General features: G+C 37.5%; 1 protein-coding gene across 4 annotated transcripts in view; it reads left to right on the top strand.

The window, feature by feature from the left end:
- Positions 1-26,953, top strand: part of HDAC4 (histone deacetylase 4) — a 200,868-nt gene that overhangs the window by 51,245 nt on the left and 122,670 nt on the right. For 3 of the 4 annotated variants that reach the window (XM_087949352.1, XM_087949354.1, XM_087949353.1), the window contains 4 exons: positions 4,620-4,852; positions 8,357-8,507; positions 10,296-10,416; positions 25,051-25,172. In XM_087949352.1, coding sequence (XP_087805478.1) covers positions 4,620-4,852; positions 8,357-8,507; positions 10,296-10,416; positions 25,051-25,172 — 627 coding nt within the window. The remainder of the gene's footprint in view (positions 1-4,619; positions 4,853-8,356; positions 8,508-10,295; positions 10,417-25,050; positions 25,173-26,953) is intronic. The other variant, XM_087949355.1, reaches the window with a different exon arrangement.

Here is a 26,953-nt window from a genome sequence, read left to right as displayed (position 1 = left end):
TGAAAAATAATATATGAGGAAGAACACATGCCTCTGAGGATGCTTTTTTAAGAAGAAAGAATTATAATCAGCCATCTTCACATTATAAAATGATTATTTTGGTCAGTCTTGTCACTTCTTGGAAAGATTTTTCCTGAAAGATAGGTAAAAAAGATTGTGCTTCCCACTTCAATAGTAAACAAGGAACCTTCTGAGCACAAAGGATAGGATTCAGACTATCTGAAACTTCAGTTCTGATAGCCAGAATATTTTAGTAGGGAGGATACATTGATTTGTTTCTTCCAATTGTCATGAGTTTTAAAAACTCCCATGTTCAAAATATTCATAACATTTTAAGTATTTGATATCCAAAAAACCCCATATTTGAAATTTTATCGCAATATCCATATTGTTTTTAGAATTTCCAATCTTCCATATTTTCTACCCAAATCATAGAAACCTAAAGAATTTCCATGAATGCAGATTTGGAATCTTTGGAAGGACAAAGCATGGATGAAAGTCAATTAAGCACTTGTTCAGGAATTGATAAATATATTGGATATAAATAACAGGTCCTTGGTCATCATGGCAACCATGCAGTCCTGAGTCACCCATGACTCGATAGTGTCATTGTAGAGATTGAAAATCGCCACAACAAAAACTTTTGACATTAGAAATCTAGCTTGATGTTCCAACTAGAAGTATGTTCTTACATTATTAGTGAAAAGTAAATACTATTTTTATAAGTTCCTGGATTTCTTATTACCCTACCTAAATGATTTCATAGTCCAGTAAGAGAAGAACAAGTAGACTTGGTGGGGGGAAAGAGTTAAATGTACCATCAATTTAGAGTCCTTGACACAAGAAATGCAAATCCAGCTTGTATGTAAGGGCCTGTCCCAGGTACTCCCTCAGGAAAGCATGACTCTTGAAACAAATAGTTATCAAAAGGAACTTTTATTGAGAGAAAGTGATTGCAGAAAAGTTAGGCAGAATCTGAAGTTCCCATGCAAAGGGTTAAGCTATTTTTCCCAATTCAAACCCCACCCTTCTTCACCAGTCCACCAGTAGCCAATGCAGTACCTCATAGGTGTTTTGAGAACTCCAAGGCATTAGCTTGATAACAGTTCATCCTCGATGCACAACAATCATGGTGTCAGACTAGAACTTGTTAGGAGGAAGTTCATCTGTTTTCAAGATAGTTCCCCTCCCTAAATCCCCCGGGATTACAGAAAAAAGCGAAAGCATACAAAGAATGCAATTCTGATAGTCTCCTTCCCCCTCCTCCATTGGAATGGCAGCATCCCAGAAGTGGACCTGACATGCTGCCTTTCCAAAAGAAAGAGGCCTTATACCTGCAGCAACATAATAAACAGGAGAGGAAAACAACATTTAGTATCATTTATGTTTATCAGGGTATGGAATCATTGGATTAATTTAGGTGTTCTAAAGTGGCGTTAATTAACCCATTCCCTTTGGGCGGTGGGAAAATCCATGTTACCAGGTATTGAAGGGTCCCTCAATATTTATGGGAGTCTAATATTTCCTTAACTTCAAAATGTTGTTTGCCTTCCACCATGAATGATTTGGGAACAGGTGGAGGGATTGGCCTCAGGAGAGCGAACACCTCAGGTTTAAACAAACTACAATGAAAAATGGGGTGGAATTTACAAAGGGACTTGAGCAGGTATAACAGATATAACAGGGTTAATGATGTGTTTGATTGGGAAAGGCCCTACAAAGTTAGGTCCCAACTTCTTAGAAGGTTTCAGTGACTGTAAGTATTGTGTGGGAAGATACGATTCTATTCTTGTCTGCTTTTCTGGCTTTAGTAAATAACTTGCATATGTCCGGCCAGGTATTTTGTAATTGGCCGATCCAGTCTTTCACTGAGGGGATCACAGGATCCTTGGTGGGCAATTTGGGCATAGGCTTGAAGTCCTGACCAGTTGCAACTTGGAAAGGGGTGAAACCAATACTGGTATGTATAGAATTGTTGTAAGCCACTTTTGCAAATTGTAAAAGATAGCCCAGTTGCCTTGTTGATAGTTGATGAACTACCTAAGGTACTGTTCCAGAACCAGGTTTGCTCGTTTACACCTCCCCATTTGTTTGTAGATGGTGACTAGAACCTAGTGGTCAGTGCCTAATAAGTCCCAAAAGGCCCTTCAGAACTTAGAAGTGAACTGAACCCCACTATCTGATATGAAACATTGGGGTGCACCATGTAGTTTGTAGATGTGATGCAAAAAGAACTTAGTGAGTCCTCGTTCCGTGGCTGTCTTTTGGCATAGGACAAAAGGCACTTGGTTTGAAAATAAGTCCATCACCACTCAGATTTCTGTATTTCCTGCGCTTTCAGGGAGTTCTGCAATAAAGTCCATAGAGATCTCTCTCCAGGGTGCTGACGACTTACTACAATCTGAAGGAGCCCTGGTGTTTAACCCTGTCTCCATTTGGCAGATGCACACACAAGGCAACTGGATATAGCTTTCAATGTCTTTTTTAAGGGAAGACCACCAGAATTGCCTTTTTATTAAATATCATGTCTTTACAAATCTGAAATGTCCTGCTGCTTTTGAAATCATGGCATGTCTTCATAATCAGGAACCTTTGACTAGCTGACACATACAGTTTTGCTCCTACCCAAACTAGTCCACCCTGGATGAAGCAGACATTACTGTGGTTGTGACACCACTCATCATCTGTTAGCTCCTTTTTTTAGGGCAGAGGCCACATCTCTGATGGTTACTTCGGATGCCAGTTGACGAGATGGAACACTGGCTTGATTATTTCTGGTTTGGAGCAGTTGTATAGTGACATCCACAAAAGCGCATCAGCTAGGAAATTATCTCCCCTCCCCGTAATGTAGCGCAAAGTGAAATCAAACCGCTGAAAGTGTTGCGCCCAACATGCTTGTTTCGGAGAGAGCTTATGTGGGGTTTTCAGTGCCTCTAAGTTTTTGATATCAGTCAACATCTGGAAAAGAATTAAGGAATGTACTCTGATAGCCTTCTTTCCCATCCTTCATTGGAATGGCAGCATCCCAAAAGGGGACCTGACTCCATCCTACCATGAATTCCATTGACAATTGACTAGATTCTTTTGTATAGGTTTGAATAAATCTTCTATGATGCAAAATGGTCCTGATTCTTTGCAACTGACATTTATTTAGATGCAGCAGTAAACATTCAAAAACAAATTGCAATTCCTATCCATGTTATTTTCAAATATCAATATGCCTCAAAAAGGATACTACTATTGAAAGGATATTTTAATCATCTTTATGCTTTGCAACATGGAGAGACAGATATATGGTATTTCTAATAGCAGTGCAATGTATTGGATAAAAATGTCAGCTGTCCATATAGCAAATCCAAAAAGAAAACTTTATTGAGTGCAATACATTGGCACAGAAGAAGCGAAATCAGCTGTTAGTTTCCCGTGTGAAACCCACATAATTAAATTTGTTTTCCCCCTTTGGCCATCCCCCTAAAGTTCATTGCGTTACCCAATTGAATCTGCTCCTTTTGTTATGAGTACAGCCTGCATCATTCAAAATACCTGTGCAGCATGACCTTGGAGGTGGCAGCAGGGTCCCACTATCTGCAGGATTATTGACATTACATTCCCACCCCAGACATTCCAACCACTCCCTTCCTGATTGTTGTCAAGCTGATAGTGAAGAAGTAACTAGGTGAAAGCAAATAACTCTTGACAAAAACTTTCCTTAGCATTAGGAAAACAGACTTCAGATCAAAAATACTGTCAACGTATTTACTGTAAATAAATACAGTAAATACAGTAATTCTTTTCATGCTACATTCAATTTTAGATAAAAAGTTAAATAATTTTATGCTTGATATATTGACATTTTAAAATATGATTAATATTCATAGAATTATTTTCAACACCTTAAGCCAGTGGTGGCTAACCTTTTTTGGCTCCTGTGCCAAAAATTGTGCACATGTATGCGCTCATGTGCCAGCTCCCAGAAGTCAATGCGTGTGGCCCCTGTGCACATGTACGTGCCACCCCCTTCCCTCCACTTTACCTCCTAGCTGATTCGTTTGAGGCCTTTTTCGGCTTCCCAGAGGCTTGAGGAAAACTTCTGCAGCCTTTGCAGGCTGAAAAATGGGCCCGTTTTGTCACTTCCGGTATTTTCGGAAATAGAGGAAGTGAAGAAATGGGCCTATTTTTCAGCTTGCAAAGGCTTTCCTCAAGCCTCTGGGAGGCCGAAAATCAGCTGTGAGGCACGCGCATGCGCAGTGAGGTAAGTTTGTCTGCAGCTCACATTCCAACACAAATGGCTCTGCGTGCCACCTATGGTACGCATGCCATAGTTTTGCCATCACAGCCTTAAGCTTTATAAATAATACAATGTTAATAATTTATAACTGCATTACATAAATACAATTTTATTGAAGTGACCATTAAAATTAAAATAAAATATCAAGATTTATAACAATAAAAGGGAAAGAAAGAAAGAAAAGAGGCTTTAGTCTGAAATTTACACACTATCATACACTGTTAGGTTTTCAAACTCCAGATTTAACACTATTTAATATAAATCATAGGGCAAATATTTTGTATCTTACTGAATAATAATTGCAGGTGAATTGACTTTTTCTCTTTTGTAGTTGATGTGTCTCCAACAGTACCTTTGCAAGTTTCACCTATGGATTTTCACGTGGATCATCAATTCTCCATATCAGTGGCTGAACCTACATTACGTGAACAGCAGCTCCAACAGGAATTGTTAGCCCTCAAACAAAAACAACAAATCCAGAGACAGATCCTCATAGCAGAATTCCAGAGACAGCATGAACAACTTTCTCGTCAACATGAAGTTCAACTACATGAACACATAAAGGTGTGTGATGCAGTTTGAAGGGCAGGGATGTGGGGTATGTGTGCAAGCGTATGGTTCTTATATATTTATTATATTTTTAAAAATTCAATTTTTGTGTGTGTCCGCGTGCTTGCCTCCCTGATTGGCTGACTGATTGGAATATTACTCTTGCTGATATGCAAGAAATTCAGTTTCCATAATGTCTCAGTGAGTAAGTGAACAACGAGAATAAGCAGGACTTTACCAAGGGAATTTCGTGTGGGAGGAAAGGGGAGTGTATTTCTTTCCTCCCCCTCTCCTCTTTTTATTCTTTTTTGTTCTAGTTCAGAAAGATGGTTTCTGAAAACTTAGAACCAGAGTAAGTTACATGGGAAAAACATTGTGAATTTGGCTAGAATGCTCAGTGGGGGAGGTTGCAAACCACATGGACAGTGAAGGAAATATCATGATCAACAGATGTGTTTGTCTTTTTGCTACAAGTGCTACCATATATTCATATTGAAAGAATAAATTAATGCTAAGCTACAATACACGAGGAAAACAATAATTTCCTGAACAGCACAGCTAAAGCTCTTCAAGAGAAGGGAAAACACCATTTGTCAGAGATGGTGTAGGGTTTCCTGCGTGGGTGGGGGAGTTGGACTAGATGACCGATAGTACAAGGTCCCTTCTAACTCTGTTAATCTGATTAAAAAAAGGAACCAGAGGACAGGAAAATATCCCTTTTGTAGAGACCAACATATGGAAAAATGTAGTCCAAAGAAGCATTCAATACCAATGGAGCTTAGAAATTGATGAATGCTCTCCCTTCAGAGAACACAAAATACTTAAATCTCCATGGATCAAAGAAACTTAAGCGCCACTTAAGAAAAAGAAAAAGAAAAGGTGTGCCAAAATGGTGGGTGAGCGCATGTTGAGAAGGAGAGAGATGGGTATATATAATGCAGATCAGAAAAAAAAAGTTATGTATTAGAACCACTTTGCTTCAACTCATAGAATTATAAGGTTGGAAGGGACTTTAGAAGTCATCTAGTCCGACCTTCTCTGCAAACGGGTGGGATTCAAATTTCTTAACAACTGGTTCTGTGAGTGTGGCTTTGTGGGTGTGGCTTTGTGGTCATGTGATTGAGTGGGCGTTGCTTAGTGGTCATGTGACTGGGTGGGTATGGCCAACTAAGTCATTTGTGTGGGTGCTGCTTGTAAGGGGCCAGGAGGAAAGAAAGATCCAACCTCTGTGCATGTGTGTGTGGGGAGGGGGGTAGTTTTTTTAAAAAGCCCAGAGGAGGGAAAAAGATAAATTTGTGCCAAAGGAATCCCAGGGCGGGGGCAAGAAAAGAAAAGGAATCCCTGCTCTGAAAAGGGAGTACCCTCCCAAGCAAACAAAGAAGTCAAAACCTTATTGACTCATAAAACCTTATTGACTCATAAAAAAAATTAACAGACATTAAAAAGCAATTTCAGTTTCACTTTCCCAGGTTCAAGTCTCTTTGCTTAACATATGTGATATGTTAACATATTTATATCCCTCTATGTTTTTAAGCACCAGGAATTCTCTATTTAACTAGATTTAAGAAAAGCAGTTACATTAAGTTAGCGGCAATTTTCTATATCTCACAGGCAATGAATTAGTGTGGAACTACTTTATAATCATCAGACATAACCTTTTGGTCTTTTTTTATTCCATCTGTTTTCTGACACATCCTCATTCTTAGATTCCAAAGTGGTTTTCCTTTTCAGAAATTCTCCTGTGAGTCTCACCCTCAAAAACTTTGTGGACTTCATCTACTCAGACACAGATGAGCTTTTAATAGTACAAAAACTACCCAAATCATTTTAGGCTATCTAATCACTCTTTTCTGGATTATACCCAATAGCCATCAGAACCAAATCTATTCTAACCAATGTAGTACCTCTAGTACTGCCATCGTCTCTATAACCATACATCTGCTTTCCAGAATTTTGTCATATTTCATCTTGTATTGATAAAGACTCTCTTCTTATTACCAAAGCAGAAGATATCTAGTACAGAAAGTGTTTAAATTGTTCAGGGATGCAGGGATACATGAAGAGCTAATGAAACATAGCAAGCTTATCCCAAAACCTGTTTTGTATTTTGAACAAGTGAATCCCATAAAGGGAAGGTATCTTTAGGGCGTGAGTCTTGTGATAAGGAGATTACATCAGTTCAGGGTCATTGGCAGGTGAACTTCTGTTGGGGAGGGTTGTGTGGACAGTTGATTTGATTTTGAGATGTTCATAGACTGGTTGTAGGACAATGTGTCTGTTGATGGAATTGCTTGTGGAGTGCCTGGCTTCGATGAACTCATGAGCACGGCAGGTGTTAGTGTGGCCAATGATGTTTGTTGCTCCAGTCAAACTGGTCCAAACCTACAAACCCTTCAAAATCCTTTTCCTTTTCCGTTGTTTTTTAAATTGGATTTTTCTCCCAATGCTTATACTGCCGCTCCAATAATGCCAATGAGTTCTCTTTTTAAATAGTCTTTTGGGGCTTTATTTAATTAGAAAAAATTCTTCTCGTCTTGCTCCAAACACTGTTCACTTTCTCTGCTCCTGCTCAGCGCTTAGATGGTCACGGTTGTCGCAACCTTGTGGCTGCCATTTTGACCAGCCTCTTCTCTCCATCGTGGCATAGAGGGAAAAAGCTGTGGATTTCCACAGGAGAGTTGTGTTCTCTCCCCGGCCCTCATGGAGCATTCCTCCTTGGCTTCACTGCCCCTCCAGAGTGGTTTTCAGCTCCCTCCAGAGCCCACAAACAGGGAGAAGCCAGCACAGGAACTGAGAGCTCTGTTCTCTGCTTTTGGTTCTGTCGCGACGTCAACTGGAAGTCTGAACCCCTCAGAATCCAAATCAACTGCACAGCCAACCAGAGACAGCACTGACCCTCAACCAACCCTTACTGACCACCCCCCCAGCAGTTCATCTCCCAATGATCCTGACCTGTTGTAATCTCCTTATCACAATACTCATCACAAGTCTCACTGGTGACTCACAGCTGACCCATCACAAGACTTTCACTTGACACACGACACCCGAAGCCTTTATAAACAGAAGAACACTGACACTGACATCCCCTAAACTCTGCTGAAGATGTTATCTAGCCTGGTAACAAACATTTGGAAACCAACCCACAAGCTTGGAGAACAAGCCTGCACCCTCATCCTACACCTGAGCTACAGATATTTGCCACTATTGCAGAATTATAATTCTGCTTCTGTTTTGTAGAAGTTGTGGAATTTTTTAATTACTGAATGGTGATTTTTTTTTTAAAAAAGATACGTAATTATGTTGCAAAAATACTGTTCAGTATGCTTGCAAGAATCTGTGGTGTGATATCATCAAACACATCTTTTCTTCATTTTCTCCCTTGGTTTCTTATTTAGAATGTACATTTTTCATTGATTTAAAATGCTTTATTTTGACAAGTAGCAAGGTAACATTCTTAGGACTTGAGTGGTTAAGGATTGTGTGCATTTTTACTTTCCCTTTATTTTCTTGGCCTAACAGCAGCAACAGGAGATTTTAGCAATGAAACATCAGCAGGAGCTATTGGAACACCAGAGAAAATTAGAACAGCACCGGCAGGAGCAAGAATTGGAAAAACAACACAGGGAACAGAAACTCCAGCAGCTTAAAAACAAAGAGAAAGGAAAAGAAAGTAAGTAAAAGCAAGCTAGGTATTATGCTTATGTAATAGACATATTTCTCTGCAACAAATATATCAAAAAATAAATTGTTCTTGACTGCTCCTACCTCTTTAACTTGAATAATCTAACTGAGACCCTATTTTATAGATAGGATTGAAAGGTATATACCCATTAGAACTTCAATCCCAATGTAGCCTAAGGCTATTCACCAGTGTCTTCATGCTGCACCTACAAATCTGTGTCTTTTAATATATTCCACGTTTCAACTTTTTTGTGGGATTAAGCCCTGTTGGCATAAATCCACCTTGAGAACATTATCAGACATTTCAGTCCATATTTAACAACGCTGTGGGGCTGAAAAACAAACTATCCAACACATAGTGACAGTGTGTCAAAACAGAACTTAAAATGATTTCATGGTGTGACAAATAAAATAAAAAAAAATATTTGTAACTTAGATATTTGTAATCTTCCTATTAAAGATTACAGTTTTTATATTCTGTGTTTTGTATTTTACTCTGTGTTCCTTTTTATTAAAATACGATGTGAATATGCCATACAATAAATAATAAGTCACAGTGAAAACATTGCGAGGATTGTGATACTGCTATCTGATTTCCTTCATTATTTTCAGTATTTTAATAACCATTTTTGTTTGGCTTTGTTCCTATACTTTATAAGTCCCTCCTACCTATTGCTGTAAGACAATAGCTCTGAGGGGATATTGTTCTTGCCTTTTCTAGTTTGATAAAGGGCAGTTGGACTGAGTGCTGTGCATATTGACAGAACGAACCTCACCTTAAATATGTTGCAGATGATTAGCCGTTCTTTCAATTTTATTCATGTGTTTAAAAGCCACTATTTTATGTTACCAAGTCAGTCAAACTTTACAGTATCAACTGCCATTCCAATGTTATGGATATTTGCAGGAAATACAGGAACAGACCTTCTAACTCTTTTCCATTCTGCAAGATTGAATGTTCATAATTGACAAACATTCTGGTACTAACTTAATTTTTATGTAGGCATTACAGAATCATGTGCATGGTAGATTTCTGGGACTCTGGTGAATGAGAAAGGCTAGAATTTGCATATATTGGAAAGGATTGCTAACATTCTTAGAGATATTTACATATAGTCTTCTGTGTACAACTGGTCACTTAATGGCCATTCAAAGATACAATAGATCCCCCCTCTCCAAAGGCTACATATGAACCTCTTCAAATTTGGGGCAGCTACAGCTCCACAACGGTTGTTCACCTTTCCAACCGATCATAGGGACGCTACAGCAATACAGGAAATTGTGTTTCTAAATCAGAAATATAGCAAAAGAGAGAACTCAAATTGGAATTCATTCCTGCTTTACATGCCATGTTTTCTGTTTAATAAACCAAATTATTTATATAAAGATTATATAGAATTGCTCAAATAAAATGAAAAAAAAAAAAGAACTATTTTTAAGAGATTTTTTTTCTGTACATAAGCGATGTGACAAAAAATAATATGTAGAAATCCTCAATTTTATGAATACTTACTTAAACAAAAGCTAAATTTCTGTAAGTATTGTTCTGTATAATTTTATTCCTGAAATCTTACTGAACTGATCTTCTGTTTATAGGAAGAAGTTAAATATAATTATCTATTTTCAAGTACGGGTTCTAATTCTTTACCTATTTCATATTATCAAAATATTGACAGCTTATAATATTAGAAAGGTTAAAAATTTCAGATAACTCTTCAAGACCTAATTCATCAATTATATGTAGTTATATCTATTTTCTTTCGGTTTGGTTTTTTAGGCGCAGTAGCAAGTACAGAAGTAAAAATGAAATTGCAAGAGTTTGTTTTAAATAAAAAAAAGGCTTTGGCTCAGCGAAATCTCAACCACTGCATTTCCAATGATCCTCGTTTCTGGTATGGGTAAGCATTCTTACCACTATCCCATGTTTCCCGTCATTCTTGTAAATGGATAATAGATGACAAATGAGGGTTCTACTTTATGAACACTGCAATTTTAAAAGCCAATTGAATTCACAGGTAACATGTACAGTTTAAATTAAAATGTATCCTTTTTGAGGAGACAGGATGATAACATGATACTGACTAGGTGAAAGTACTGTGTTTCTCTGAAAATAAGAACCAACCCTGAAAACAAGCCCTAGCCTGATTTTTTTGGGGGTTGGCCTAATATAAGCCCTAGCCTGAAAATAAGCCTGGGGGATGGGCATGGCCAGCATGAGAGGCGGCAAGCATGAGGGGGCCAACAGTTTCCTGCAGCAGCTGTACTCTGTCAGCCCTTTGGCACAGCGCAAATGTTGTTAAGTCCAAGCATAGAGGCAGAGGCGGGGAGAGAAGACAGGTGATCCAGATGAGCTGCACGGCTGCCTAACTTTGCGGGAGGGTCATGAGAGGCTCACACGGCAGCAGGTGGAATCAGAGGCATGGGGGATGGGGGAAGCAGGCGGTCATGCACCTGCTCAGCACAACCACAGGACAGAATGGGTGGCGCATTGGGATCACCTTTGCCTCCGTCTGGCTTTGCTATGCACTTTTCACCCAGAGGGAGACAAAGCTTTGTCTGCTTGCAAACAGTGCTGTGCACTTTTTGCCTGCACAGAAAAATGACGGAGATTTAAAGCTTTGTGTGCTTGCAAAGGGGACAGTTTGAAATGGAGCAAGCAAACAAAGCTTTTCTCCCCTGTGTGAAATGGCCTTGTGTGGGGGGATCACTTTTTGTTTGCCTACTCTTTTTGCATCTTTGTGGCTTTTGTTAATATCTGTTTTAGGCCTTTTCCCAGGCCTCCTGTGGGGAGTCTACCCATTCAGTCAGTGTCATGCCCCTGTCGGAAACTGGTTCCGAGGGGGAGGCCGAGCAGCTGACAGGGAGAGTTGCCTGTGAAAGAAACTGGGGAAGGGCACAGTCCAGCTGGGCAGGGTAGGGGAGAGGTAGAGCAAGGCAGAGGGAATTCAGAGGAAGATCCAGGCCCACCCCCTCTTCATCCTAGGGCATAGAGAGGAATGGAGAAGGGAGCAATGTGAGTTGCGTGGCTTACGGGGGAGGAAAAGGCCCTGATTGCCTTCATTAGCTGCAGCTGGGAATACAGTGTTTAAAAAGGGAGTTTGCGCACAGCAACTTGTTGGAATATATTATCTTGTTTTGTTGAGGCTTATCTGGGTTCTGGCGTCCTCCCAATTGTGTGTGTTTTGTTGGCCTTTGAAGTCTGCAATTCCTTATCCTGCCCTGTCCAGTTAATTGCTGCAGCATGGTTTGTGTGGATTTCTATTTACAGTTTATATGTACTTTGTTTTCGGACTGAATTTCCTTCATTTAAAGACTGTTTTTGGGAGAGTTTTTCCTCCAGCCAAAAGTAACTGGACATTGGGGGCAAAGTTGGAGGTATTAAAGGGACTTTTCTTACTTATGTGACTGTGTTGCCTTTGTGCCATGTCCGAGGTCATCGCAGTCTCCATCTGAGTGAAAAGTGTTTGGGAGGCTACCACTGCCCTCTTTGTCCCACTGTCTGTTTGCCCGCGGCCTCAATCGGGGTCAAGCCCTCAGCCTATTCCAGCCTCCACATGCCCTGCTAGGAGATCAAAGAGCCCCTGCGAGGCACTGCAGCCAAGAAGTGTCCCAGCAGCAACTGGGCCATCAGACAATGCGGGAGGATGCTAGAGCATGCTGAGATATTGGCTAGTTGCAGCTGCGGGCAAGCAGAGAGGGGACGGAGAGCGCGAGGCCAGTGATAGCTATGTTCTCACTCCTGTCAGCCCCCACACTTTCCATCTCCTGCACTTAAAAAAATAAGTCCTCCCCAAAAATAAGCCCGAGTGCTTGTTTTCAAGCCCAAAAAGAAAATAAGAACAGTTCTTATTTTCGGGGAAACACAGTAGATAATGAATGGCCAAAGATGGAAAATTATTACTATAAAAGATAGAAATATTTTAATATAAGAATTCCTAAATAAAAGAAATTGATATCATATTTTTAATTATGTAATAATACACAATAAAAAACAATGTTTTAACAGCCATACAGATATAGTTAACTTTAGACTAGTCATTCTTTCTCAGCCCTAGGAAAAAGACAATGGTAACTTCTGAAAATGTTGCCAAAAAAACTTGCACGGATCTGCCAAAGAATCAGAAGGAGTCAAGACTGATTGAAAGTAACAGCAGCAAGAATGGCAACAAAATTAGAAGGGTTTATTATCTAATGGTACTTTGCAACTCAGATGTGCTACTGCACAAAATTTTACAATACTGTATTTTATAGAAGAATTGCTGTCACAAAGTAAGAAAAACAAATAGCATTTAATTGAGCAGTCTGTAGTCAGAATTAGAAAATAAAGCAGTGCAAGTATCTCTGTAGAAGTGTCAATACAGCACAGCTCAATTGTCTCAACTTGTTCATCATCATAGAGGCATCAGCATTCCAAGAGGGGAAGTTATTCTATCAGTAAGAAGGAAAGTACTACAGTGAGTCCAAAGTAAAGACTCTTCTATGAGCAAAGACTTGATACTTTTGCAGCACATTTGAGCTATTAATCTGTACTTTCTGCTTTTTTAAATTATTATTATTATGCTTTTTCACATTTTACAAACCTTACTCTCATCTTTAATGGTAGTATGACATCATTATTACATATACAAATCTCCATACATTTATATTCATTTATATACATTCATATACATATGTTTATCTACGATTTTCTTATCTTTATTATTCTTATTTCTACTATTCAACCATTTGTACCAGTTGTCCCAAACCACATAATACTCTGACTCTTTTTTATCATTTAACTCTAGCGTGAGTTTATCCATTTCAGCACAATCCAAAATCTTTTGAATTACTAATTCCTCCGGTGGCATGCTATCTTGCTTCCAACATTGTTCAAATGCAATCCTCGCTGCTGTTGTTATGTGTAGTATCATATATTTAATCTTTTTACTATATTTTCCCTTTATTATTCCTAAAAACAACAGTTCAGGTTTAAACTCTTATCTGGTCTTCCACTATTTCTTGTAGCCAACTCCGTATTTTGGCCCAGTATTTTTGAGCTTTCAGGCAAAGCCACCACATATGGAAGAAGGTACCTTGGTTCTGTTTGCATTTCCAGCATCTAGGATTCACATTGGGATACATTTTTGCCAATCTCATTGGTGCCAAATGCCAACGGTAAAACATCTTATATAGATTCTCTTTATAAGCTGCCAGTCTTGTTAATATATAGATTTTACTCCATATTTTTCCCCAATCTTTTAGATCTATGTACTTTCTGTTTTTTGATAAGAAAAGATTGGATAATCTTTTATATTATTGTTCTATGTTATGCTCTGCTATTCTCAGGAGTACCCAGTATTGATAGTACTTTTTAATTAGTTCAGTAGGAATTCAGCTATCTCTAAAATGTTCTCTAATTTTAGATGAGAGATCAAATCCATAATCTTCCTTTCATGGTTGACCATTCAGGGAGGACTTTCATATTACAAAAGAAGGCAAGACATATATCCATTAAACCCTAAAATGTCATGCTTGTGTTCTGGGGATAGCACTCTCCCACTGAGATGCATTACTGCTAATGGCAGTAATATGCCAAAAACCAGATTTTAAAAAGATATTCTTAACTGCCTGAATAAGTAGATTCCAACCTTTTTCCATGGCAATTTTTTTTAACCTTACTAGTTGTTTGTGCTGCCTATTTTGGTTTAAGAGCTCTTGAACTGTGATTGTCACTACAGACATTATATTCAGCAATTAGTTTTCAGACTAGGATCTTGACTGTCAGAATGGTTCCTTATTAAATATTGGATTTTGTTGGCTCAGATATTTTTGTAACTCCCATGTTAAATTTCTATCCACTTTAGTTAAACAGTGCATCCAAGGGAATTTTCAGCTATCCGTGAAAGACAAATATGCTGGAAAATAAATTACTTATCAAACTGACCAGATCTCTGTATGATTTTCCAGCTGGAAATATGATGGGTTGGAATAAGTCCTCATTTAATTGTGAAGGAAATAATTTACACATGTAGTGACTATTAAATAAAAAATATCTTCAAAAGAGTACGCAAAATACAGTAAATTACTAGACATCACTCGTCATAAGGGCTCTTCTACGTATTTTATCAAAGAACATGCTTAGATGTATGCCCATAATATTATTACTTTTCAGGGAAAGTGCTGTGTGCAAAATGCAGAGAAGACTAAAAAGCAATAAACGACAGGCAATAGTGAAAAGAAATACCTACTCTTACTTCATCTAATTTATTTCAGCACATTCACAGTGTATCTTTATACCTTTCTATCTTTGCAAATAATCATTCTCCCACATACACATACTGATAACATCTTTTTATTTTTAAATTTATTTTATTTTTATCCTACCTTTATTATTGTTTATAAATAACTTGAAGGTGGTGAACATCCCTAATACTCCTTCCTGTTTTCCTCACATCAACCCCGTGAAGTGGGTTAGAGAGAGAATGATTGGCCCAAAGACACCTAGATAGTTTTTCATGCCTTCAGAACTAGAACTCAGTCTACTGGCACCTTAACCACTAGATGAAACTGCCTCTCTTTTGCTTTTGTTTTTTTAAATCTCACCTCTCTTCCTGAGGATTACCTCCACTCCATTGAATTATAACTTTCTCACTCTTCTCTTTCTTCACAATTCATTTACTGTTCCTATAGATATTTATTTGATAATTTATTTGATAATTTATTGACACACTCCATATGATAAAGCAATTGAATATGTACTTGTAATGGCCATTCCCTTTTGCATTCTGTTCGGATTCATTTGTTACCTTGACATCATTCTTGACTTTACGTCCTTTTGTTTTAGCACAGTGTCTTATATATAGATTTTCCCACAGCATTTGACTTTGTTCTGTGGTTGTTGATATACTGAATTCTTGGTTCCCTTATGGGCTTATGCATAACTATTTTCACTTTTTAAACCCATTCCTCTTAACTAGCTACATATTATCTCTTAGTTTTTTCTACCACTATTTGCACAATGTATTTTTTTCCATTTTGACTTCTTCAGGAAACGTTCTATTGGTACACAGCTTCAAGTTCCTGCTCAGTTTTTTTTACTATATACTCAATTGCTAATTTCACTTTCCTTGTTAAACACAACCTATTTTGCTCTCTGATACATTAATTTTCAATTCAATAATCTTTGCTGTATTATACAACTGAACCGTCCAGTTCAATATCAAGCCAATCCCAAGGTGTAAAAATATTTTAAGAACCTTAAGCAGAGAAGGTGATAACTGTCATCTCCCAGCCGCTTCAGTCTTCAGTTTCGCTTTCTTCGGTGGTGGTGAGATAACACAGATGGCTCAGAGTACATTCCTTGCTTCTTCCCTAGGATGATCTGAGGCACATTGCTTCCCCTTCCCCATTTCTCACAAGGTACAGCAAAGCAAAGCAAATGAAACCCCATGCAAAACCTTGACCCTAACCCCCAACCCACCAAAATGGCAATGTCCCGATAGAGAACTATGGGACCTGATACTGTTATTAATTCTTGCCTTTTACTCTATAGTTGTCTTATATTTTAAAATTCTTCAGCCATTAATTTTAATGTTTACTGTTTACTGTGGATGTTGGGCAGGTGAGGCTTTCACATAACTTTTTTTTACTAGGATTAAAAATAGTATGTGTTTACTAGCCATAGTTAGACTAATGCTACATATAGCATTTCCCTGCTAATAGGAAGGACTGGTTGACATTTTAGCCTAGTTTCACTTTCAGCATGTTTATGGTATTCTCTGCAAGTTAGAATCTCTAAAATAGATTGGACCATAGGCAAAGTTCTTTCATATGTGAATTACTTTCTAAGATGTTTGTGCTATATGTTATCTTTGTTCTGTTTGCAAAATTAAATTCATACTTCAACACCCATCACTTAGACTTCTATTTTTTATTCCAAAACATGCTTTTTCATTCCTGCTCTCAAGAGCTGTGATGGTGCAATGGTTAGAATACAGCATTGCAGGCTAACTCTGCCGACTGTGATGGGTTCGATCCAGAGGTCAGATGGAAGACCCAGATTGCTTGGGACAATATGCTGACATTTGTAAACTGCTGAGAGAGTGCTGTAACATCGAGCCTCAACTTTCTACTTTTACATAGTAGTCTAGCCATTTTTATAATAACAGATCTATCTAATCAGTGAAACCCAAAATCAAAGTTTCATTTTTGCCACTTCAAGCATAAAGTCCAGAAGCGATTTCCAAGTAGAAACAAAAGCACTTGTGTTTTTTTCTTTTATCACCGCAGTCAATTTAGCCATCTCTGCTAACTCTTATCACCTTTTGCAACCATTCATTAATTGTGGGGATTGAAGCATCTTTTTGTGCATAAAGTAATCTTGCTGCCATCAACATATATAACACCAAAGTTCCCATTTTTTTTCCAAGTCTTTTTCCATTAAATCCAAAGGAAAACTTTCTGGTTTTATCTTTATATTCACTTTAAGAATCTTCTGTATTAGAGTATGAATCCTACTCCAATATTTCTTTGCTTTATCATGCGCACCATAAATGAAAAAAAGTTCCTTCTTTACATTTACATTTCTAGCATTCATTTGAAATACCTTTATACATTCTTGATAGCTTATCTGGTGTTAAATACCAATGATACATCATCTTATAAAATTTTTATTTTCAATTGTAATTTAATGTAAATTTTAAACCTTTCATTCACATATTCTCCCATTGTTCAAGCTTTACATTATATCAAAAGTTCCTTGCCCACTGAATCATACTATGCTTTACATATTCATTTTCCAAATTCAAAAACATTTTATAGACCTTAGCAAAAGTATGTTCATCACTATCACACAGTAGTATTTTCAATTCATTTTAACATAATCAAATCTATAGCTCTTATTGTCTAATTTAAATCTTTCTTTCAATCTTTCTTTCAGTTGTAAATATGTAAACCAGTGGCAGGCATGTCCTTCTGATTCTAGCTCTTTTTTAGACTTCAGTTTAGGACCACCAAAATTAAAAAAGTACTATTTTACCATAAGTCCACTAGTCTGTTCTATCCAAAACTGAAACTGAAGAAGTCACTCCATTCCAATCCCTCAGCATAAGTCAATTTTCATAAGAAAAGGGTAGTAATTGATCCTTAAGATATTTTTAAAAATTACTTTTATCATCATTTGGCACATAAAGTCGAACTCCTATTGATTTTATTCCATTAATTAATTTCCACTACTACACATTCATCTAATAAAAGGAACAGTTATAAATTTTATATGTAAGACAACACCATTGATCTCTTTTAAACTAGCAGATATAAATTCCCCCCTTAATCATTTATTTATTAAATATTTCTTATCTTGTTTCTTGATATGTGTATCTTGAAGGCAAGTTATATCAACATTAAGTTTCCTCAGGTAATGAGATAGGTTTTATGTTTAGATGGGGTATTTGCCCTATTAATATTTCATATAATAAACTTAATTTCCATCTTTAGAAAAACTGGCAAGTTCCTGTACATATCTCAGCTGCATCTTCTTCAGTGTCAACTTTTTTAGGTTGTTCTACTCTGATTTTTTATTTGTTCCATTTCTTCATCTGGGTCCAAAATTAGTTTATGTGTGATCAAGAAATGCTTGGTTTTTTTTTAATGGAGTTCAGTCTGAATCTTTGCTCTTGATAAGTGAGTATCGCTCCTTCAAGTTTATCCCAGCAGAAGGGAATTTTTCTTTTCAGAATATCAGTAAGAAAAGAATAGGCTTTCTTTTTTTCTTAAAATTCTAACAGGAATTTCCTTCAGAACAATTATATCTACACTTTCTATTCTTAGTTTGGATTTGAAGTGGCAATCCAGAACAAAGTGAACTAAAATATCCCTTAGTAATTTTCTTGTAGTAGCAAATTGGGAATTTACTCTATATACTTTGTCTATTTGAAGGTTGACAATCTTTATCGTCCCAATTAATTAACTGAGCCGAAGCTTTAATCATCTTCAATCTAATATACTCTACAGACTGTTCAGGAATTGCTTGAAATCTTTTTTTTTTTAATAAAAAATTTATTTGGGATTTCACAAAACATAATACAAGTAAAATTTCTTTTCTTGAGAATAGCATGGTCCCGGGTTATCACTTCTCCATACAGACACAAATTCAATTTCATATTCATCTTTGTGTTCTATTCCATATCATATTACTATTTTAACATTTTTTCAATAATTCTTCCCTTCCCTTAGTTTTCTCAATCTTACTTTTAATTATCTCATTCCTTCCTAAATTCAATTATATATATCTTTTTGTAAGTTTCAATATCTTTCTAGTCATTATATATCTTTTTCTAAGTTTCAATATCTTTCTAGTCATTATATTTATACTTTTATCTGTCCTGCTTCAATTTCATATTTACTTTTCTCATTCAACAAAATTTTTCCCTGTAGTTACTAATTGGAGTATGACACTTTTGTATCTTTTAATTTTTATCCATTCAACTCTTATTTAAACTTCAATTTATGCCTTTACAATTATAACATTCAATATAACACATAACTTCCAGTCGAATTCTGCTTGGTACATTCTTAATATACGCACTAAGTTCTTAAAGAGAATATATATATATATAACAATAATAAATAAAATACTTATTCTTTTCCAATTCAGCTTTATCATTAATGTTAGTTATAATCTTTGACATCTTTAAGATTTCTTTTCAATAGGGTATCATACTTCTAGGAACACTTATATTTCCATAATTTTTTCGTGTTTCTTTCATATTCCTCTTCACTTAAATTTTTATAACACATTGATAATAATTAAAATGTTCCCCTCCATTCCTAATTTCATTCTCTCATTCTCTTTATTTCATTTATTTATTAACCATTCCATTCCATTACAATGAGTATTTTATCTATCATTTTAATCACGCTTGTTTCATATTTTCAAAGTTCATTTCTATTTCTAATATAATAATACTATCTTTCCCCCTTTCCTTTCTTTTCCCCACATAGAAATACTTGGTCATTGAAGATGGCTTCTTCTTTGTCCCGCCCTTCTTGTTCTACAGGCATTTTTTGTTGTTTCTCATAGTTCAGGATCTCCATTTCTAAAAAATTGAAATATGAAGCCAAAAGAACCTCTTCCTTCTTGTGCATCTTCTTTCTGTTTTTTAAGTTCCATTCTCAATTCTTCCAAGAGTGATACCATTTTTAAAAACTTTTAAACAACCACCCGATTAATTTTAGTCCTTTAGATCAGTGGTCCCCAACCTTTTTTGTACCAGGAACCAGTTTCACGCAGAAACACTTTTTCAAGGACCGGGGGAGGAGTCGAGTTTGGTGGTTTGCTTGCAGGCGTTTCATTACCTGACTAGGTAACATCTGATGTTGTTACCTAGTCGGGTAATAAAACGTCTGCCAGCAAACCACCAAGTTCAGGGAGCGCCAATGCCTCCTCATTGCAACCCTGAGCGACAGATATTCTCTTCTATTGGGACATTTAAAACGGAGGGTTTCAGCTGCAGATTCAGGAACTGCGCCGGGCTGAGGAGCGCCTTCAAAACTGAGCACTGGGCGGCGGCGGCCCACGGCTGTCTCTGCGGCTCAGGACAAGTCCCTGCAGGACGTCTGAGAAGCCCCGCCTCTCGGCCCTGCCTTCCTCAGCCCCTCCTCAGGTGTCTCCCTCCCTCCCTCAGCCTCATCCCTCAGGTGTCTGCCTCGTTCCTCTCTCAGTCACTCTCTCGCTCCTCCACCAGCCCAGGAAGAAACTGCTTCAAAGAAGCCGGCAGGGTGGCTTTTCCTATCGCCGCAGCTCCTCCGAAGAGCCCGTTCACCCCCACCCCGCCGCCCGCGGTTCAATCCAGTGCTCTGTTCTGCCTGCCTGCCTGCCTGCCTTCGTTTCTGGTTGTTTTGGAGCAGCTTCGGCTGAGTAAAAGAGGCGAATAGTTATTATTCTCAGCCAAAGCTGCTCCGAGCGGCAGGGTGGGGGTGAACGGGCGCTTCGCAGGAGCTGCGCCGACAGGAAAAGCCACCCTGCCGGCTTTTTTGAAGCAGTTTCTTCCTGGGCTGGTGGAGGAGCGAGAGAGCGACTGAGAGAGGAACGAGGCGGGAGGAAACCGAAGCCACTGAGCCAGAGAGTAGGACAGGCTTCGGTTGCTTCCTCCCTCCCCTTCTTTCAGTGTCCTTGATCCCTGATCCCAGCAGCATTCACCAAAGGCGAAGAAAGCCGCCATTTTTATTTTATTTTTTATTTTTATTTTCTTTGCAGCCCAGTACAAAGTGATCCACGGACCGGTACCGGTCCGCGGCTCGGTGGTTGGGGACCCCTGCTTTAGATCCAATAGCCAAAAATCCAAAAATCACCAAGTAATCCAAATAATCCAAAACTGTTTCTTCTTGCTTCTTTTTTCTACTTTCTCTTCCTGGGGTTCTCTTATCTTGTTACAAAGTTTCAGTTAAAATGTATCTTTTAGGAATCTTGTTAAAGTTTCACTGTTAATTCCTTTCACTTTCAGATGGTCTCCTCCATTTTTCCAGATCCCACTCTTTTGTTTTTTTCCTTCGAATCCAGAAATCTTTATTATCCCTTTGACATTTTATTTTCAGCTTAAATACCTGTTAATGTCAAAGTGGATTGTTGCTGGTTTCTTGCTTAAATCTCTTAGTTGTCAATATAGGGAAGAAAAGAAAAAAATCCAAATCCTTTCCCTTCCCTCTCTCCTTCGCCGCTTCAAAGTCTTCTTTGGGAACAATGTTGTTCTTTATAGTTCAAATTCCAGGGTACCTTATATTGTTGCTTTTTCAGTTCGACCCGGTCAGCCAAAACTTTCTCTTCTTATGTTCCTCCTGCACATTCTTTTCCGGTCGAGTTCTTCTTTGAGGTGGCCATTTCTGACCACCGCTGCAACCGCCTTCGGGAAAGAGAGTCATGGAGATGCGACTCTCCTCGACCCTGCTGGCAGTCTCTCCCCTCTTCACCACCTTTACGGGGTGGCTTAGCCCTGAAACCAGCCAGCTCGGGGCGCTCCAGTGGCGAGCACAGATCTAAACTGTGCACGATCACATATTTCGGTCTGTCACTGAAGAAGCTCAAACCGGAAGCTCAGGAATTGCTTGAAATCTTAATTGGAGCTATTTAATCTGAGATTCCAAAATATCTCTTTCGTCCAAGTCAGCTTCATACAAAATATCTTTCTTCTCCAGTTTGTGCTCCATAAGATCCTGTCTATCCTTCACTTGTTAGACATCTCCAGTCAAATGTTGGATCTCCTCACAGAGTTCCTTTGAAAGTAGCTTTGTTCCCATTCAAGCTTTGTTCCCATTTCCTGAATTAGTTCGTATGTTTAAGTGTATATTCATCCAAAAAGGATCTTAAAATTCTGTATCTCCTGATGTTCTTTTCATTTTCTGCATCCTCTTCTGCATAACCATCCCATTAGAGTATAGCTAAAGCTTAGATTTTAAAGTTAAGAGTTTTAGACTTGTAGATTTATAACATAAAATCCAATGGATTAAATCAGTGGTCCTTAACCTGGGCAATATCGCCACGCAGGGGGCGATTTCATTTTTCAGGGGGGCGATGGAACAGAAAGGGGCGACGCGGGGGCAAAGGAATGGAAGTGGGTGATATGGGGGAGATGGAGTGATAAGTTTTGGGGACACTTTTGAGACATTTTTCATTCAGTGAACAGCTGTATATCTGTCGTACAAAAACATCAGATCGCTCGCTATTAGTGGATTGAACTGTGTTTTAAAATGTTCCATAAAAATTTTATTTGTGTCTTTTTAAGCCTTTTTGCAGTGTGCATGAATATATATTTTCCTCGAATCTTAATTTAGTTTCAGAGTTTTCATCTTGAAATTCTTAGTTCCTGCATTACGGTTTGTTCTTATGCCCTTTTTATATGTCTTTTTGCATCTTAAAATTAAATGTTACCTTTTTTTCGGGCATTTCATTTTCTTGTGATTGAATTTTGTTTTCAGTGGTCATTGCATTTAAGTGTCTTGAATAAACAAGATAATAATGAAATATTTGTATCATGAAGTTTGGGAGTAAAGTGATGGATGGCATCAGAATTTTTCACACAGTTGAGATATGGGGAAAAGACTGGAAATAAATTATTTGCATCGATATATCCTGATGAAAATTTTAAAGAAAGCAAAAAAACGTGTTTGCATAAATTGAAGAATTATTTCTCTGTGTTGTAATTGAGAGGTTATGTTGGGGGAGGGGGGCGATGATAACTTCCTCAATGGCTCAAGGGAGCGATTCTTTCAAAAAGGTTAAGAACCACTGGATTAAATGATGCTACTGGAGAATTAAAAAGAATTGGCAATGCTACGGTCTTTTGGGTCCCTCTTGTGGTCAAACAACATTACTCTGAAAAAGAACTTGGTTTTTGCCTGTTGTTTAACAGCCCACACAACTAGTCCAATCAAAAACAAGTAAAATCGGAACTATTTCTTCCCCTCCTCACAGCAATCCGTTTAAGTAATCCTTGTTTTTTTTTTAAATCAGCAGAATCAATTAAAGATACAAAATCCTCTAGAAAATATCAGTCCAAAAGTTTCAAATGTAGTTTCCACAGTAATTTCCAGCTTCTTTATTTTGGCTGAGATACACCAACTCTCCCCCCCCCACCCCATGGCCATCTTAAAGTCACAGAGCTTCATAAATGACGATGTTTCAACAAAAAGGAAAAAGCAGGCTGCAGCCGGAGGATGCCTCTATTAACGTAAAAGATAAATATGTAAAAAATTAGTGTCTAAGAAACGGTGGCACACCTTATTGTCCATTTTAAAAGGTGGTTCTTCCACAAAGAACTTGCTTCTTGCTTGCCCCGCCCCAGCCAGAGAGTCACCCAATTACCTGTTCTTTTTCAAAAATACTCTGAGAACGTCCAGCTATCAGGGAAGCAAGAGGGTTGATTTTCAGAGCTTCCCCTTTCCCAGGGAAGTTTCTTCTGACATAGAAAGCATTGTAAGTATAAAACTCTGGAGAATCTGTAGCAGACCAAAAGAAAAGCTACAAGCAAGGGACTATCTTCCACCAGAAGTGCTATTGCTATTGTTATATTGAAGGAAACAACAAAACATGGGAAGAAGGGGCCACAGTCATTTTATGTTTGGGCTGCCCTTGAAGATCACCCACAAACAACAACTGATGCAAAATATAGCTGCTTATTCATTGCCCATTAAAAACTACCTCATATAGTCATATAACTCCAGTATCCCAAACACGACTTTGTAGTACAAGTTGCTGGTTATCAGGTTTACTACCTTTACAGTCTTTCAAGGCTATGGACCTGGTAAGTTACAAAATCTGCCCATTCAAGGCAGAAAATATCTGCTACATGAGGTGTCAGAGGATGGTATATGAAGAAGGGCACTTCCTTTAGGGTTTCTCCTCTTACGGGAGACTACCACCAGATACAAGCGTTGCATGTTAGAATAGAATGAATAAGCTAGAAGGGACCTTGGAGGTCTTTTAGTCTAGTCTCATGTTCAAGCAGGAGAACCTATACTATTTCAGATAAGTGACTGCCTAGATTCTTCTTAAAAACATGCAGTGATGGAACACCCACAATTTCAGAAGGCAAGCTGTTCCACTGTTCTCCTTCCTCACTGTTAGGAAGTTTCTCCTTAATTCCAGGTTGCTGGAATTTAGTTGATAGTTAGGAAATTATCAATATCTTCTAAAGAACATTTCGACTGTGAAATGAAGACTGGATACCTGAAATCAATAGTGGCACTGTTTCAACATTGCATATCATTTTCGGTTGATGAGTATAAGGTGGAATTGTGTTATTAAGATGTGGCTATGTGGTTTTTTCCTCAAATAATTACAAATAGAAATAAAAGTATTTGTAATACAGACTAAAAAATGCAAAATTACAAAAAGTACAAAAAATAAAATTACAAAAAGGAAAATATAAAAAAGAGAAAAAAACAGAAAAAATGAGGATAACTTCCCCCTTCATCCCAGTAGGTAGCAACAATTTTAAAACATCACCATTTCTAAATATAACAAACTCTTTTTACCCCATAACGTATCATTTGACTAAAAACCAAAATCAAAATGCTCTTGTCATTTGTTCTTATACTGGAAAAGTCCAGTAAAGGAAACCATATAGCAAATTTTCTATTTTAACCTTGATCAAATAAGCCAAATCCTTGACTTCTCACATGTTTTATGTCAACCATCTCTCCTTCCTCCAAAGAGATTTTGGCAGTCCAGATCCAACATCCAGCTGTGATTTTCCCTGTAAATGCAGTCCCAATGTCAGCAGGATGTCCAGTTCATCATAATTTTTCACTGGAAGTTGAAAAAAGTTCAAGATATTACTGTGTTTTGACATTTACGTTGTAATTTATATATTGTAATGCTTTTATTATGTCACTTGGATGCATACTCCTTGTGATGTCAGAAAAGCTGATTTAGAAACAGAAATATAGGCACAAGCTGTTTCAGGCTTTAAAGATCAAAGCCAATATCCAATATCTATTATTATATTATATATTATATATTATTCTTAACCTGTATAATAACATTTTATTTTTTTTAGGAAAACACAACATAGTTCTCTTGATCAGAGCTCTCCACCACAGAGTGGAATGTCAGGCGCTTACAATCATCCTGTATTAGGAATGTATGATTCCAAAGATGATTTTCCACTCAGAAAAACAGGTAAATCTTATTTTTCACAGTTCACATATAAAACTTTTATTTTAAATAGCTAGACAACCTGTGATCTGTTGGGACATCATTTCAGAGATATTTCAGTATCTGATAGAGAAATAGAATGACCATGGGTGGGCAAAGAAATCAGTGGAATGGACTTCTGACTTCCTGTTGGCTTCCCCATTGAGAAGCAGGCAGTGAGAATTGGAAACCTTCCTTCCTTTTCTCCCTCCCTCCTCTTTATTCCCTCCCTCCTCTTTGACCCTTCTCTCCCCTCCCCTCCCGTCCTTTGAAATCCTGCTGGCTTTCCTATTTACTTTCCTTGTGATTGGTATAGGGAGCTGATCAGTGCCATGCATTCTTGTAGGAGATCATTTTGTAGATGAAGTTCAATTGCAGTTCAAGCCTGATTTTAATACTGGAACAGTGGGATGAACTTTTCTAAGAAAGAGACACTGTTGATTTTACCGGGCCTCTTTTAAGACTATCAGTCTAGCTTTCCTTTTGCGAACTTAGTTATAATAATACATATTTCTACGAGTTCCAGTCACACTTAGGCATCTTTTTCTAAGAGGTGACGTTAAGATATTTCAGTTCAACATTTTGATATTAAATGTAGTGCATAATATAACTAGGTAAGCTTATTTGAGTCATTTTATGTAAAAGGTACTGATGGTCTAATCAGTATGCAGAAATATTTTATTAGTGCCTGGTTGCAGTAATTAGCTGCATATGAACTAATAAACTAAACATCAAATGAATGGCATTCATTCTGTTCCAAAATAGGGAGCTCTAAAGCATGGAATGCTTTAAAAACAGTATTATCATTAGAGGTAGGCAGCCTGTATTTAGCTGGAGCATTGGCGACTTGGAGATAATAATCTCATTTCAGTAATCCATACATTGCATATGAGATTGCCATTGAAGATGGTCTGAACTCCATTAGTACGAAATACGGCAGTGAGAGAAATAGCTGAAATTAGGCATCACGAACAATGACATTACATTAAACCATAATATTCTTTCCCATTTAATTTTTCTTCCCAATTTAGTGGGTAGAAAGTAGTGGGTTTGATTTGAATTGAAAGAATGACGTTTTCATGTTTAATTTAAATTTAAGATAATATTTTTAAAATATCTTACTCTCTTGTGCAAAGATATACTGAATGGTACTGAATAATTTTTATCTGGCTTGCAACCTTCCCTTTTTAGGAAAAGTTATTGAGATGGTGGGTGGTTTTTAGCTCCAGAGAGCCTAGGAAGTTTGGATCCTTTCAGTTGGATTTCAGACTAGGATACAGTTCCAAGATGACTATGATTACAGTTGTAGATGCAGGTTCTCCTCCTACTTAAATGGATAGTTTAAACTGTAGAGCAGCACTTAACACCTAAGTTACACTAGTATAGAGAATTTCAGGTCTTGGTCTTTAGCTATACTCTTCAATATCAACTGTAGCAGGTTATCCATGTGTTAGGATTGTATACACAGTCAGCTATAGATTGTTATCCCAGGCACTAAGTCAGAGATGTGTCAAGTTTGAATCAGTCTCTTTTTCTAAGACACTTTGTTTTGTTTGTTGTTTTATTTCTTTTGCTGTTTTGGATTTAACCATCTTTGAATAAACAATATTATGGAGGGTGGATTTAAAAATAATGGATAGAATGAATATTATTTTTAACTATTATTGCATTTAAATTGTACCAGAGGCATAGGATTTATTTCCTTTTGTGCTTGTTCTGGATCAGCTACCCTTTACCTATATGTTAATATACTATTAATCATATTT

This window comes from Notechis scutatus, chromosome 1 (assembly GCF_049901735.1).
Source record: "Notechis scutatus isolate UNSWTSFEM ecotype Mainland chromosome 1, rNotScu1.2, whole genome shotgun sequence".
Taxonomy (NCBI): Eukaryota; Metazoa; Chordata; class Lepidosauria; order Squamata; family Elapidae; genus Notechis; species Notechis scutatus.
The sequence above is the reverse complement of the archived record's forward strand: the minus strand, read 5'-3'. Positions and strand labels throughout refer to the sequence as shown.